General features: G+C 38.9%; 1 protein-coding gene across 1 annotated transcript in view; it reads left to right on the plus strand.

The window, feature by feature from the left end:
- Positions 1-13,231, plus strand: part of ncanb (neurocan b) — a gene marked incomplete at both ends in the record, with an annotated part of 116,707 nt that extends 103,476 nt beyond the window's left edge. Inside the window, 4 exons of the mRNA XM_079245676.1 lie at positions 2,209-2,291; positions 2,462-2,606; positions 11,630-11,812; positions 13,095-13,231. Coding sequence (XP_079101802.1) covers positions 2,209-2,291; positions 2,462-2,606; positions 11,630-11,812; positions 13,095-13,231 — 548 coding nt within the window. The remainder of the gene's footprint in view (positions 1-2,208; positions 2,292-2,461; positions 2,607-11,629; positions 11,813-13,094) is intronic.
- Between the last annotated feature and the right edge of the window lie 428 nt (positions 13,232-13,659).

Raw genomic sequence — 13,659 nt, forward strand, 5'->3', positions numbered from 1 at the left:
ATGTACAGTATAAGATTCCCATTTCCATTTCCCAGTGATACTGTGGTTATAACTCCAACTTTTGTTTAGCAAATTAAGTGTCATATGAGAGGAACAAGCGTAGTACAGATTAGGTAAATAAACTCTTGTGTTGCATGGATTTATGATGTGTGTTACCATAAGTATTAAACATAAATTCATGCCATTGGTCCATTTTATATCCAAACTTTTCTCATCTAAATTTGCAAGTATTCAGATTTATTTATTTTTATGACATTAGAATGTGTTTGTGCAGAATTTAGATTTTTTTAATGGAGTTTATTTTAGCCACTAAAGTAAGTCTTAAAGGAATTTCATTCATGCTTTGCCACATTTTTTTACTTACTTCTTCCGGCAGTGTCTGTTTGGGTTTCTTTGCTAAATTCAAAATGGCGAATGCGTTGTTGTCCAGTTGCATTGGTATAAAAAAAAAATTTTTTAAATGAGGAAAAAGAAATTTATAAAGTTCAGCTTCTCAGCCTCAGGATGCTGCAGGGCAACGATGGTTTCAGGAATGTGCATAATGAATGTCAATGTGCAATCACAATCAGTCAGACCGGTTGCAAACTTGTGCAGTGTTGCTATAAGCTTGTTTTTCCATTGTGTGTCCTTTTCTTGCATTCTGAGTTGTGTGTAAGTTTTCATAAATCTTTTTAAGCTGAAGTAATACCTCAGACATCTTGTTCTTCTTATTTAAATTTCGCTTTTAACACTTTCCATGCAGAAATTTATTTTTAATATATCTTTATTAATTAGCTAATCTGTTGCTGGTTTGCTACACCAGTCTGGACTGAAACGCTTGTGTCCATCCTCAACTGTTTGGCCACACAGCAGTTAATTATTGACAGTGTTACCATGTCAACAGATCTTTGGTGGTTTTTTTGGTGCCTTATTAACGCAGGTGCCAATAATCCTTCATCTCTCAAATCTAATCTTTTTGCCCCCCAGCAGCCCTTCACTACTTATGTTGTAATAACTCCAGATCGCCTACAGCTAGATTTAGTAATTCTCCATCCGCCTTCTGTCTCAGGCAGATTCTGGGACGCTGGCACCAATCAAGCTCCCATCTTTCTTCCACCACGTGCACAGACACCAAAAATAAAAATAAGTGTTCAATTGCCTTGAAAATGAATGTCTCCACCCCTGCAATAAAGGGATCAGAGCCATTAGGAAGATTAATGGGCCTAGTAATGATGTTAATCATCACCATGATTGAAACTTCAGTACGTACAGTATGTGCAGGCACATGCACCCCCTCACATACAAATGAGATTAACCCAAAACAACATTAGGGAAATTTCCTTTCACACAAACAAAAATCTCATCACCAGTGCATCACAGACTCAACCAGTATGGCTCTGTTCTTGTTTGCAGCTCAGCTGCAGCCAAGTGTGGAAATGTCAGTCGAAGCGTGTGGAACCTGCTGCTCAAATACAAGACAATATGTCGCTAAGCGCTCCGTTGACTTTACATAGTTTTGTTTATCATCCACATTTGCTTCCAACTAAACCAGTAAAAAGCATGTTGGTGCGGTTTTCTGTTGCGCTGGTGGAGCTTTATTGTTTGGACAGAACGTTTTTCTGAAGCCTTAGTGTGGATTTTAAAAGAGTTTCCAGACATTGACAAAGCAAGTATGTACTAATGACAGCTTTCCTCAGGCAGGTAACCATCAGTTCCACTTCAGTACAAACTGGTCAAATGCTTTTTTTGACAGTACCCACCAGCTTTGGCTGCTAATGGTGTCCTGACAGATACGGTAAAGCTAAAAGCGCCTCCATCGAAGGTTCTAAACTCAAGGAGGGTTTTAACCATCTCAATCAGGGGTGTGAAACTCCAGTCCTTAGAGGGCCAGTATCCGGTAGCTTGTTGCTGTTTCACTGCACCAACACACTGGATTCAAATCAAGTGGCTCCAACCAGCTTCTTGTCAATTTGTTCATTAGTTTCAGTCAGGTGTGTTGGAGCATGTAGACACCAAATAGAACTGACCTTCGAGGACTGGAGTTTGTGATCAAAAATAGCAAAAGAACTTCCTCATATTTTAGTTTGTTGTTCTTTAAAGAAGACAGCTGAGCAGTACAGTGTGCTGTTAACAAAGAGCCTTAACATTTGTGTCCAACCACATCTAAAAATCCAAATTTCTCTCTCTCTCTCTCTCCTCCATTTCTTCTATATGTTACATCTTTCTCAGGCCTGAGCCATGACAACACATGGATCGGGCTAAATGACCGCACAGTGGAAGATGACTTTCAGTGGACAGACAAGATGGATTTGGTGAGCAGCCAGTCACGTCTGTTTGATTTTGTGGTTGATATTAATCTTAGCATGTGGAGCTGGAGCCATCCAACATCAGCTTTCTGTTTCAGCTGCAACCCCAGAAAGTAGTTTGTTTCCCACACTTGTGCTTCTTCACACCCTCTCTGTCAATTTATGTACATGTGCAGCAATATGAGAACTGGCGGGAAAACCAGCCAGACAACTTTTTCGCCGGAGGAGAAGACTGCGTGGTAATGATTGCTCATGAGAATGGCAAGTGGAATGATGTGCCCTGCAACTATAATCTGCCCTACGTCTGCAAGAAGGGAACAGGTGAGGAAGGAGGAAAGGAGAGTGCAATACAAGTATTCTGCTAACTTTTACAGGTGATTAAAATGACTGACAGAGGTTGGGAGGAAGTGCACAGCAGGATGTTAAAGAAGAGCATTAAAACGAAACAGGGGCTGCAACAAGTGGGAGATATCTGATTTAAAGCATGAGATACGGAGGAATCACATTCAAGAAGACAGACACAGAAGCAGGAAAAGGGCAAAGGAGAAACGACGGCTGTCACTTGTAAAGCCTGAAACTCTCTTTAAAGTGGAATCATGAAATAGAAAGATGATGAAACATTCTTGAGGATTTTCTTCCAATGTTAAGTTTCTACTAGGTTGTAGCTTATTTCTGTTAAAGTCCAGACACCAACAGCAGACTGTACATAACCCTCATTTTTCCTAGACCATGTCCAATGCTTGTTGCATTGCTCACATTATCCACCAGCACTCGCCTCAGAAAGGTTTCCACCTGCTGATCACAACTCCTTTACTTTCCCGAATGTTATGTTTTACTGAGGTAAAATTAAAAAACAATACTTCCTGCCTTATGTCCAGAAAACTTAAAATCAACAGAGAGAGGGGTCCAAACTTGTGTGTTGGGTAAGTTTTCCAAAGTATAATTCCCACAATGCTGACCTCATGTCTCCTGTTGCAGCTAAAGCCCCCTCTGTGCTACAGTTAGGCCAAAACATGCTCCTCTGAGAACCTATTAGAGCTTATTTTTGCCACAGATTTGCATACAGGTCACGCTAATGACCAATAGCAAGAAGACAGATGTATTCATAACTTGGTGGAAATGAATAAACTGTTGTGGAGAGTTACTGGGAGACACTAAATACACTGGTGGCTGAACTGTGAAGACAAACTCCAGAGATTTTAATACACTGGAGACGGGAATGTTTTAAAAAGATGTGACATGAATAGTGTCACATCAGAGCTAAATTAATGCAGACTATATATTGAGAAGAATGCAAGCTATTTCATTATCAGACACATTTTGTCCTTATTGAAACAAGACCATGAGAGTTTTACTGAAGTGATTGTATTCATCTCAGAGATCTGCCCCGTCTGATGTCTTTTACCATCAAGGCATGCAAATGAAATCAACTTGATTAATACATTTCAAGAACTTACACATTTTTACTCTTTAGCCATTCAAATGTCAAACTTCAGTCACATGGATGCTGTTTACAACCAATCATCTACATCAATCGCTGAAGGAGGCGAGAGAGTTCGGGGACAAAACAAAAACGTTAATAAGCTCTTTGAGCTGTGGAAGAGGAGAGGTTGCTGGAGTTTTTTGCACCAACTCGACTGAAAAAGAAAAACTGGCATGTCTTGTTCTCTGTACTTTGTTCTTTTTTCCATTTTGGCTGTTATTTCAGTCTCACACTGGCAGCTGTGCCTGCTTCTTTTTCCCATCTGTTTTTCAGCCGTTTATCTTCCTGTACATTTCTTCCTGGAGCAAGGAAAAGGAAACGAAACCCATCAACAGAAGAATTTAGTTGTAGTTTTGGAAATCGTGCAAGACCCCCCAACTCTTTGCAAAGTTAGAGCGTATGCCAAAAATATTTTTTTTTACTTGTTAAAAAAGTATTTTTCAGATGTGGGAAAGTGTCAGACCAAATCTTTTAATACTCTTTTAATATATCCAGATCTAACATCTAAAACAAAGGCCTTTTCTCAAGCATTTCCACACTGACTTGGCATGAGGTATTTCCTTAAATTATGTTACTCTTTAAAATTCAAATGTAAAAACTTGAATCTACATTTTAATTGCATCGCACTTCGCATCGATATTCTCATATGTTGCTCTATGTAGGTGTGAAGCTACTTTAAACAATATATGCAATTCAAGGCTGAGTTTTCTCCTACAGGATAAGCAGACAAAACAACCTGATATAAAATTAAAGGGCTGTGTCAGTCTATTGTATTTAAGAGAATACAGAAAAACGGGAGCAACAATGCATCAAAAGTACACATCCAAACAGCATATTTTAAATCTCAGGACCTTATTGTTAGTCAATATGTTGTTGTTTTTTTGTTTTGTTTTTTTGTTTTTTAATAATATTTAAAACTAAAACTTAGTGACACTTTCTCTGTAGGAAAGAGGCAACTTTGTGAACAGAGGATTTGGTTAAAGTTTCTTCTCAATGGTCAAATTCCTTATGGTTAGTCAAAGGACATCAACTCAAATCCAGTCATAGATGTTTGTGTCTGGATTTAAAGTGTGAAAGGCGAACAGTAGGACTGACTGCCTCAACAAAGATTACAGCAAGATGTCTCTGTTTGCTAAATAGACTCATTACCTGCAGCTGTGCAATATTACAACCTAATCCATAATGTGTGAGGTATGGTGAAGTGCCAGCTGAGGAAACAAACATTTACTGTGAAGAACGAGAACAGGTAATGTCTCCATGCGTGTGCACGTAGCCTGCTTGCACTCTTCATACCTCTAATGCTGACAAATCAGTCGTGTTTTTGGTGATGGAACAGCATCTATTTCTAGCTTCAGCGTCTGCTCAGCTTTATTGGGTTTAGTTCATATAACAGTCACCGGTGAAGCGGAGCAAACAATCCAAACGTGCGCTGCAGGTCAGGAAGTACAAACTGCGTTTGATAATCCCAGCTTGCTGTGTCTTTAGTGAAGTTTAAATAAATACAAAAGGATCAACATAAACCAAAGGAGCTGTGTTGGTACCGTGCTTTGAGAAGTAGTGGTGGATCATTCCGTCCTTAGCAAATTGTCTTGGTGGAAAGTGTGCATGATGTAGCCTTCAAAAGTCTTACAGGCAAAAGTTTGAGTTTACTGGATGAATTGAGTTACTAGAACACATAAACCTCTTCCTTTCTTTTTTTTTTTTTTTTTTTTTTTTTTTTTTGCCATGGTGCCTTTAAGTAAATTAAGTCTGCTTTACCAAAAACAGAGAATATTACATTTGTTGCCTAATGAAAGAATAAAATCTCCTGAGGAGTTCCTGTTCAGTTGCTGTAAAAGAGGAAACTATTTCTCTCACATGCAAGGTGTTACACAGTCTCTGATGTTCAATCACATGTCCCCAGCATCCTGCCCACCTCCGACCTCAATCAGTCACTTGTCATCACCAGGATCTTTTCATCTTCTTCTTCTTCTTCTTCTTCTTCTTCTTCTTCTTTCAATCTGATGAACCCATGTATGTTTCATCCTATACTGAGAGTTCTCTCCCTGACTTATAATTAGCACAGCTCATGTGATATGTTTGTCTGCTCATCACCTGAGCCCAATGGACACCTTGGCCAGAAGCTGGTGTGCGTGTTTGGGGGGGGGGGTCAGAGCAACACATTAAGCAGTTGGTGATTTTGAACCTCGTCGGAAATTTAAGAAATGTATTGTTTTTACCGTGAGCTGCAATCTGCACCAACAACCAACAGTTCAACAAATCAGTCGTGTTTTTGGTGATGGAACAGCATCTATTTCTAGCTTCAGCGTCTGCTCAGCTTTATTGGGTTTAGTTCATATAACAGTCACCGGTGAAGCGGAGCAAACAATCCAAACGTGCGCTGCAGGTCAGGAAGTACAAACTGCGTTTGATAATCCCAGCTTGCTGTGTCTTTAGTGAAGTTTAAATAAATACAAAAGGATCAACGTAAACCAAAGGAGCTGTGTTGGTACCGTGCTTTGAGAAGTAGTGGTGGATCATTCCGTCCTTAGCAAATTGTCTTGGTGGAAAGTGTGCATGATGTAGCCTTCAAAAGTCTTACAGGCAAAAGTTTGAGTTTACTGGATGAATTGAGTTACTAGAACACATAAACCTCTTGGAAATTTAAGAAATGTATTGTTTTTACCGTGAGCTGCAATCTGCACCAACAACCAACAGTTTAACCCATGGTGAACAGGATGTTAGACGTGTACAGAGAAGCGTTTCCCTTTTTACTGAGCAGAGATGCACAGATGTAGCTTTAAATGCTTTAGTATTCAGATTTTATCACTTGGTCAAAGAAAAAAGGAAAACTAGAAGAATAGATCCCATTTTCCATTTTAATTTCGTACCATGAATGTCCCGGTCATTTGCTCTGAGCGTTTCCAGCAAGAATGCGAAGGAATTACCTGAAGCAGGACATGTAAGTGTTATGAAATAAATCCACCGTTTTTCGACGGTTTATGATTTACTGAAGGAGGAAATCTAATTTTCTAGGCTTTTTTCTGCAGACATTTGGGAAATGGCACACTTTAGGCAGTACATTCAGCAACTTGTGTGTCTTTTACGGTGTCTTAAGATCGCTGTGCACGATTCAAAACCTGATATTTCAGAAATGTGTCTAGAAAGGATGTGGGGAAAACCTTTTCTTTTCTGCTGTGAATCACCTGCTTGCGGGTGTGTTTGATCACTCTGGGTGAATTGCAGTATTTTTGTCTGTTAAATAAAAAAACGTGCAAAATTCCCACTATAATCATTTCTATTTCGATTTATCTTTTAATAATAACAACAAATTTGGCAAGTAACTGGTGTAAATGCAGATGTCTCTGAGCAAACCACTTGAACATCCATAAACTTGAACTCCAGCTCATCAGTTTTATCTGCTACAGATGTTGAGTTACATTTATATGTGTGCTTAGAAATAAAGCAGCAGCTATAGATAGATACATAAATAAATATGTACTTAATAAATGCCTGAATAAAAAAATATTATATATATATATATATATATATATATATATATATATATATATATATATATATATATATATATATATATATATATATATATATATATATATTTGTAACACATAATAAGCAATAGAGAAGGAATTCAAGTATATAATAATGAGTGAAATATGGTAAGTCAGAGTTACTGTAAAAATGTGTTTTGATAACTTTTATGTACATTAGCAGCGTAAGGGTGTCATCACCTCACACAGAAGAGATATTGTAAAGACTCATTGTGAATAGGATGAATGATTTCCTAAACTTTTCTTTATGACAGCAGAGCTCCAGCAGCATGTTAGAGAAGACACTCTGCTATCCCTTGGTGTGTTGTGCAGTGGGTTTGAAGGACGTATAAAGAATGTAAAGAATTGTGGTGTTTTTAAAGCTGCTGCTGTCTCCTGACTTCATGTCCTTACTGCACGCCTACAGTACCAGCCAAGATGTGAGAGAAGTGTGTGTGAGGATAAGACGCCAGAATGAAAGAGCCGAAAATGCCCAAAGTCATTAGCTCCTTTGCATCAGTCTAAAGTCCCTTCATATTATGTGCTGCATGTGGAGGTGTGGGATTTGGAGAGCAAGGAAGTTGAAGGTAGTCTCTTGCTTTCCCATTGAACTGCACTGCACACCAGCAAGCGTTGCCTCTTGTTAGAGTTTGACGACTCTTCTGCCTGTGAAATACGGAGCTGAGGTCAGGAAATAAGCGGCTTGCCACAAAAACAGAGGATAATGAAAACTGTCGGCTGGACTTTCTTCAACAACACTTACTTTTTCAGCAATGTAGATTCTAAAAATTCCCAAATGACCCCACTGAGTCTCATTTCTTTATTTATATGCAAATATGAAGCAAAAATAAAAACTGTTTTAAGGGAATATCTATTTTCTTCCAGTCCTCATCCAGCCCTGTGTGCGTGTGTTCATACAGCTATAAACCAGAATGGAAATAAAAAGTTCAGGCACTCTTGATCATATTGATTTCACTCTAAATATTTAAGTGAGATTTTGACCTAATTTCCTTATGGATTATGTAGATCATATGATAAAAAAGTTGGTTGTGCTATCTGGTCAGTTTATTGGCGAATAACATCTTTTCGGCATTTCAAAACCCACCACAAGCGTTTAAGAGCTTGTTCTGGGAATTTTTATTCGTATTCCCTCTAAAAAAAACCTTCAGTTCTGTGAGCTTCCTGGGCCATCATTCATCTACGACTCCTTTAAAGTCTTTTCACAGATTTTTCAGTAATGCTTAGATCTTGGTACTCTGGGGGTCGAGGCAAAATCTTCAACTTGTGCTTCTGAGGGAGCTTTGGTGGGATCATTATCATATTTAATCCTTTTTTTTTCTTTTATAATATTAAATGTTTGCTACAAATATCTTGCACATTTTAACATAATTAAATGTGACATCTTTTTTTTTTTTGCCTTGTGACAAACTTCATCTGTTCTTTTTCTTTTGTTTGTGTAGAAAATGAAATACAAATCTGATCAACCCATTTTGTTCAAAATGATTATGACAATGTTACTTACATGATGCTTTCCAGAGATGGAATTTGATTTAATCAAGTAATTAATCTCTATTTTTCCAGTAACTCAGTACCTAAATAAACTACTGTAAATTAAAAGTTTAGCAAAGATGGAACTCTACAAAGAGCCATATTATAACCTTTTCTTTGTCCGTTTAACTTGGGTAAATAATTTTGTTATTTAATTTAAATAACAATAATACATTTAAATAATTTAATGATAATGATTTAAATAATTGAAATAAAATTTAATTTTGTTCAAAATATTTTGTTATTGGGTAAATAACAAAAATTCAGTTAACCCATAAAGACACAACCCATGAAGAAAATAATATAATAAGTCCAATTTTTTGAGTATGAGGTCTTTTTTTTAATCCATTTAACACATTTAAAATAAAAAAAAAATTTTTTTTTTTTAATTTGGGGGGGATATTTACCCTTTATTACCATGTGATAAGCCAAAATGTTTAGAATGTAATCTTTCTGATGGCCATTAAGGGGAAAAGACAAAAATCAGATTGTGTTCCACAGGATTTCAAGCAAAGTTTGTACCATAAAGTTATACCAAATGTCTCAGAAACATTTATGTCACACTGTGTTCTTATGTGTTAACAACTGAATTATGTTTTTTTATGTTTTTTTGTTGGACATTTCAGGATTGCACTCTCTGTTTGGTGCCTGCTGCTCTGCTTTTACGTGTTCCTGCAACCTTTTCCTGGTGAAGCAATGATTCCAGCTTTTCCAGTTTGCACCTGACCTACATCCTTAAGAGCACCTCTTCAACTGGTTGGAGATTTGGGGTGTCATTTCAGGCAGCAGTTGCGCTTTTAGAAAGTTCAGTCAGCACCACAGTGTACCGCACGAAACCTAACAAGGGTGGCACAAAGAAAAACAGCATCATCTCCCAGTTGGTCTCAGCAGCTGTCAGCAGCGACAAAGTTTGTTACTAAGCAAACAAGACTGAATTAGTCCACATCTACTGTGAGCCTCGTGCTTGGCTGCAAATATGCACGTATCGTGCAGACAAACATTTCCTGCCTCTCGCGTCCTTTCCGACACGATGTGCAAATGCTTTTAGGCCACAGAGGAGTTCTGAGCGAAACCAGCTTGCAGATCTCACAGGTACCACACAAGCATGTGTGCTACAAGTTTCTTCTGTATGTAAACGTCATGAAGCAGTAATTTATTATTAGCATCTAAAGTTTAATCAACTAAAATACTCAAATTCAAAACTATTTTTTTTATTAGTTAGATTTTTTTAAATAAAGTTTTAAATGAAAAATCTTGGCTGAGGGGAAAAAAACTTACAGTTTGAGGGTTTTTCCTCCACAGAAACATTTAGATTTAAACTTTCTTTCCTCACTGGTATCACTGCAGATGCTTTAGCATTTATTCTGCAAAGCCCTTTTCTGTTTTTAATCATCTCAAACTGGATCATTTCTGTGTTTGCTTCTTCTAGTTAATGACTTTTTTTTTTTTTTTTTACTCCTACGTCAGCACGTCATCTTCCTCCCACAGCGAGGAAGCATTTAACAGTCAAAAAGGTTGGAGGCAAATGGAAAACCACCTTTTAGCATTCAGTTTGTGTTGATTCAGTAATCATTTTGAGAGTGGATGGATGCTCGTTCCTTCCACAACATATTAATCAGTAAATGTGGCGTTAAACTTTTCATCTAAATGAATGATGTTGCTTTCCCTGATTAAGGATTTAAGAGGTATTAGGACAGGGACAAGGGAATTGAGAGGACTTGTAAATGTTTCCTGATTGCTGACTTTGGCCTCTTATGATTGCTTGGAAGTGCACAGATGGATAACATCAGTGGTATTTTTAGGTCCTTGCCAAATATGTTCTCGGAAAGTGTCTGACTCTTGATCAACTTGTGAAATAATTCTTTAAGAGACCACAACTCAGTTCAGAGCTGGACTCTGCAGATCTGGCAGGTGGGTTACTGTAATCAGGGCCTGTGCCACATTCATTCTGAAACACACTCATTTTCTGAAACCGCTTAGTCCGATGAAGGGTTGCTGGGAATCTGGAGCCAATCTCAGCAGTCTTTGGGGCGAAAGGCGGGGTATACCCTGGACAGCTCGCCAGTCAATCACAGGGCTATATTGTTGAAGCAAAATATGCACAAATGAGCGTAGGAATTATGTTGTATGTAGTTTTCTGTGATTCACATCAAGATTATACTGAAGTCAGAACAAAGCTGTAAAATTAGAAGACATTCACCAGCAGAGGAGACGATCATTTTGTCATTTTATGGAAAGAGCTACTTTACTTTAACAGGTATCTGCTTCCACATTAGGACAAATTTGCTGTGGTTTTAACATTTTATTTAGCTTTTCATGCTGCGTTGGTGTTTTAAAACCTGCATTGAGGCAGATGGCTGCCTGTCCTTGAGCCGGGTTCTGCCGGAGGTTTCCTTCCTGTTAAAAGGGAGTTTTTTTCCTTCCCACTGTCGCCAGTGTGCTTTCTCAGGATGGGAGATGGAGTTGGACCCTCAAACTCAATCTGTTGGTTTCCTTATATAGGCTATTATGAATTGGCTTTCATTATGGTTTTTTTTCTGTCTGTAAAGCGTCTTGAGATGACATTGCCGTGATTGGACGCTATATAAATAAAGTTGAACTGAATTGAATTGAATTGAAATTGAATTGTCTGTGTAATCTTAGTACCGACCCTTACCACCCATTAGCCTGTAGAAGCCATCAGGACCATCCCTTAGTGAAACAAACTGTTGCTTTAGTTAAATGCAAATGAACAAATAAACTGGACAACCTCATAAGACATCTTTGTTTCTCTGTCTCTACAGTGCTTTGTGGAGCCCCTCCCACTGTGGATAACGCCTTCATGGTTGGTCGAAAGCGTTCTCACTACGACATCCACTCCGTGGTGCGTTATCAGTGCGCCGATGGCTTCTTGCAGCGCCACGTGCCCACTGCGAAGTGTCGCGCCAATGGCAAATGGGACCGACCTAAAATCATCTGCATAAGATGTGAGTTTTTCCACAGCAAGGTTTTCACCAACAAGACTTAAAGCTGCACTTTCACTTATTTTTAGCATGCACATCAGCATAGGTCTGAAACTCCAAACCTCCTACATTAAGTCCCCCGAGGCGCTGCTGTCGCCATGTGCATTCAGGCTCTCTTGCCCTGCTCTCATTATTGGTAATTGCAGGCAAAAAGATTACAGTGGCTGCAGCCTGAATTAATTCCCTTGGGCTTGCTTAGAAGTGACTGGGTATCCTTTGAAGTGTTTTATGCTTAAGGTTGGATTATAGTTTTCTTCTTTTTTTCTTCTTTTTTTTTTTGGTATTTATTCTTTTAGACTTTTAAAAACAGATTCACATTTTATGCAAGACAATAGATGGTGGCAAAAAAAAAAATAGAAGAATCTTTCAGCAAAGTGACTTTCACAGACTGCTTTGCATGTTGTTGTATGCTAAACATCCTGAGAGCTCAGAGAGCTTTCTTAGAGCAGGTGAAATAATGACTTTGGAGAGACATTGAACACACTACGTCCTGTTTAAGCACGGTGTAAGACGTGCAACGCAGCTTTTGCACATCTTATCTTGTTTTAGTTTTAAATGTCACAATCTACAGCTGAATATAAAGTACGCGCTGTGACAGAGCTGATATAACACTGAAGTGTAATTTCTTGCCTCCAGAGAGGACATAAAGGTAGATTTATATACGTGTTTAACAAACCAAGCTTTTTATTTATCTTCACTAAGCTCCAAGTGTGACAGTAATGATGAAATACTGAAATAATGTAGTTTCTCTTCAAACTGATAAAGACTGCACCGCTTATGATTCTGTATCTGTGGACTGAGCTGTTTTTATGGCCCAGAGTTATAATGTTATCATTCACTGCAGATGACATGTCTTTGTCGGGAAACCTAGAAAAAGGATGGACCAATATAATTTGGCAGCGCACCCGAAGAACAAGCTTATATTGAGAATATGAGTGGGTGGCGAGCTCAGTGTGCCCGTAGTTAAAACACCCAGTCTACACACTGGGAAATAAAACAGATGATGTCAGTGGAGACAGTTGAAGCATCTGCAGAGAACAAGTGGTTTTGACCTTGTTGCCTTTTTTTGCCTCTCCCTCCCTTTTCTTGCCTTGTTTCACCTGCCTCCTGCTACCTGTCTGAAGGCTTCTGATGCTCATTTCGTGTCTTTCTTGCATCAGATTTTCACTGTTAACTTTCATCTTTTTCTGTTTCCAGCTTACATTCCTTAACAAATGCTGCTCGCCTTTCTTTTTATATCCCTCAGCCCGGAGAGCCCATCGTTACCGGCGCCACCACCACAAGGGCAGGAGGGAGCGCAGGAAGCACAAGAGGCACGGCCACAGAGAGGGAGGCCACCACGTCGGAGAGCTGGGCCAGGGCCACAACCATGCCCACTTCTGAACCAAAAAAAAAATAAGAATAATAATAACACCCATCTTCTTTTCCTACTCTGCTGCAAACTGCAGTTTGCCTGTCTCCCCCTGAACACCACACACATTTACAGCCCAAAAAAATCCTCCCCGTCCCCTGCACTACATGTCCCCAGCCCCTGCTCTCGGAGTCGCGCTACATCACCATGACTCTGAGGCCAGCCAGTTTTTTGCCAGGTTGCCGCCAAGACGACAAAAAAAAAAAACCCGCTTGGTTCTCTTCTCGCTCACTCCTTCTGTTTTACTTTTGGCTCCTAACTTTTCTGTCTCTCGTCCACCTCCTTGCTTGATCCAGTTACTGTCCCTCCAAGCTCATCACGGGCTTGTGCTGACCTGTTTTGAGATGGAAAAAAGAAAAAAGACAACATTTGAGATCGGCCCCGAACATTTCTCGGAGAT

The sequence above is a fragment of the Telmatherina bonti genome, assembly GCF_933228915.1.
Source record: "Telmatherina bonti genome assembly, chromosome: 8".
Taxonomy (NCBI): domain Eukaryota; kingdom Metazoa; phylum Chordata; class Actinopteri; order Atheriniformes; family Telmatherinidae; genus Telmatherina; species Telmatherina bonti.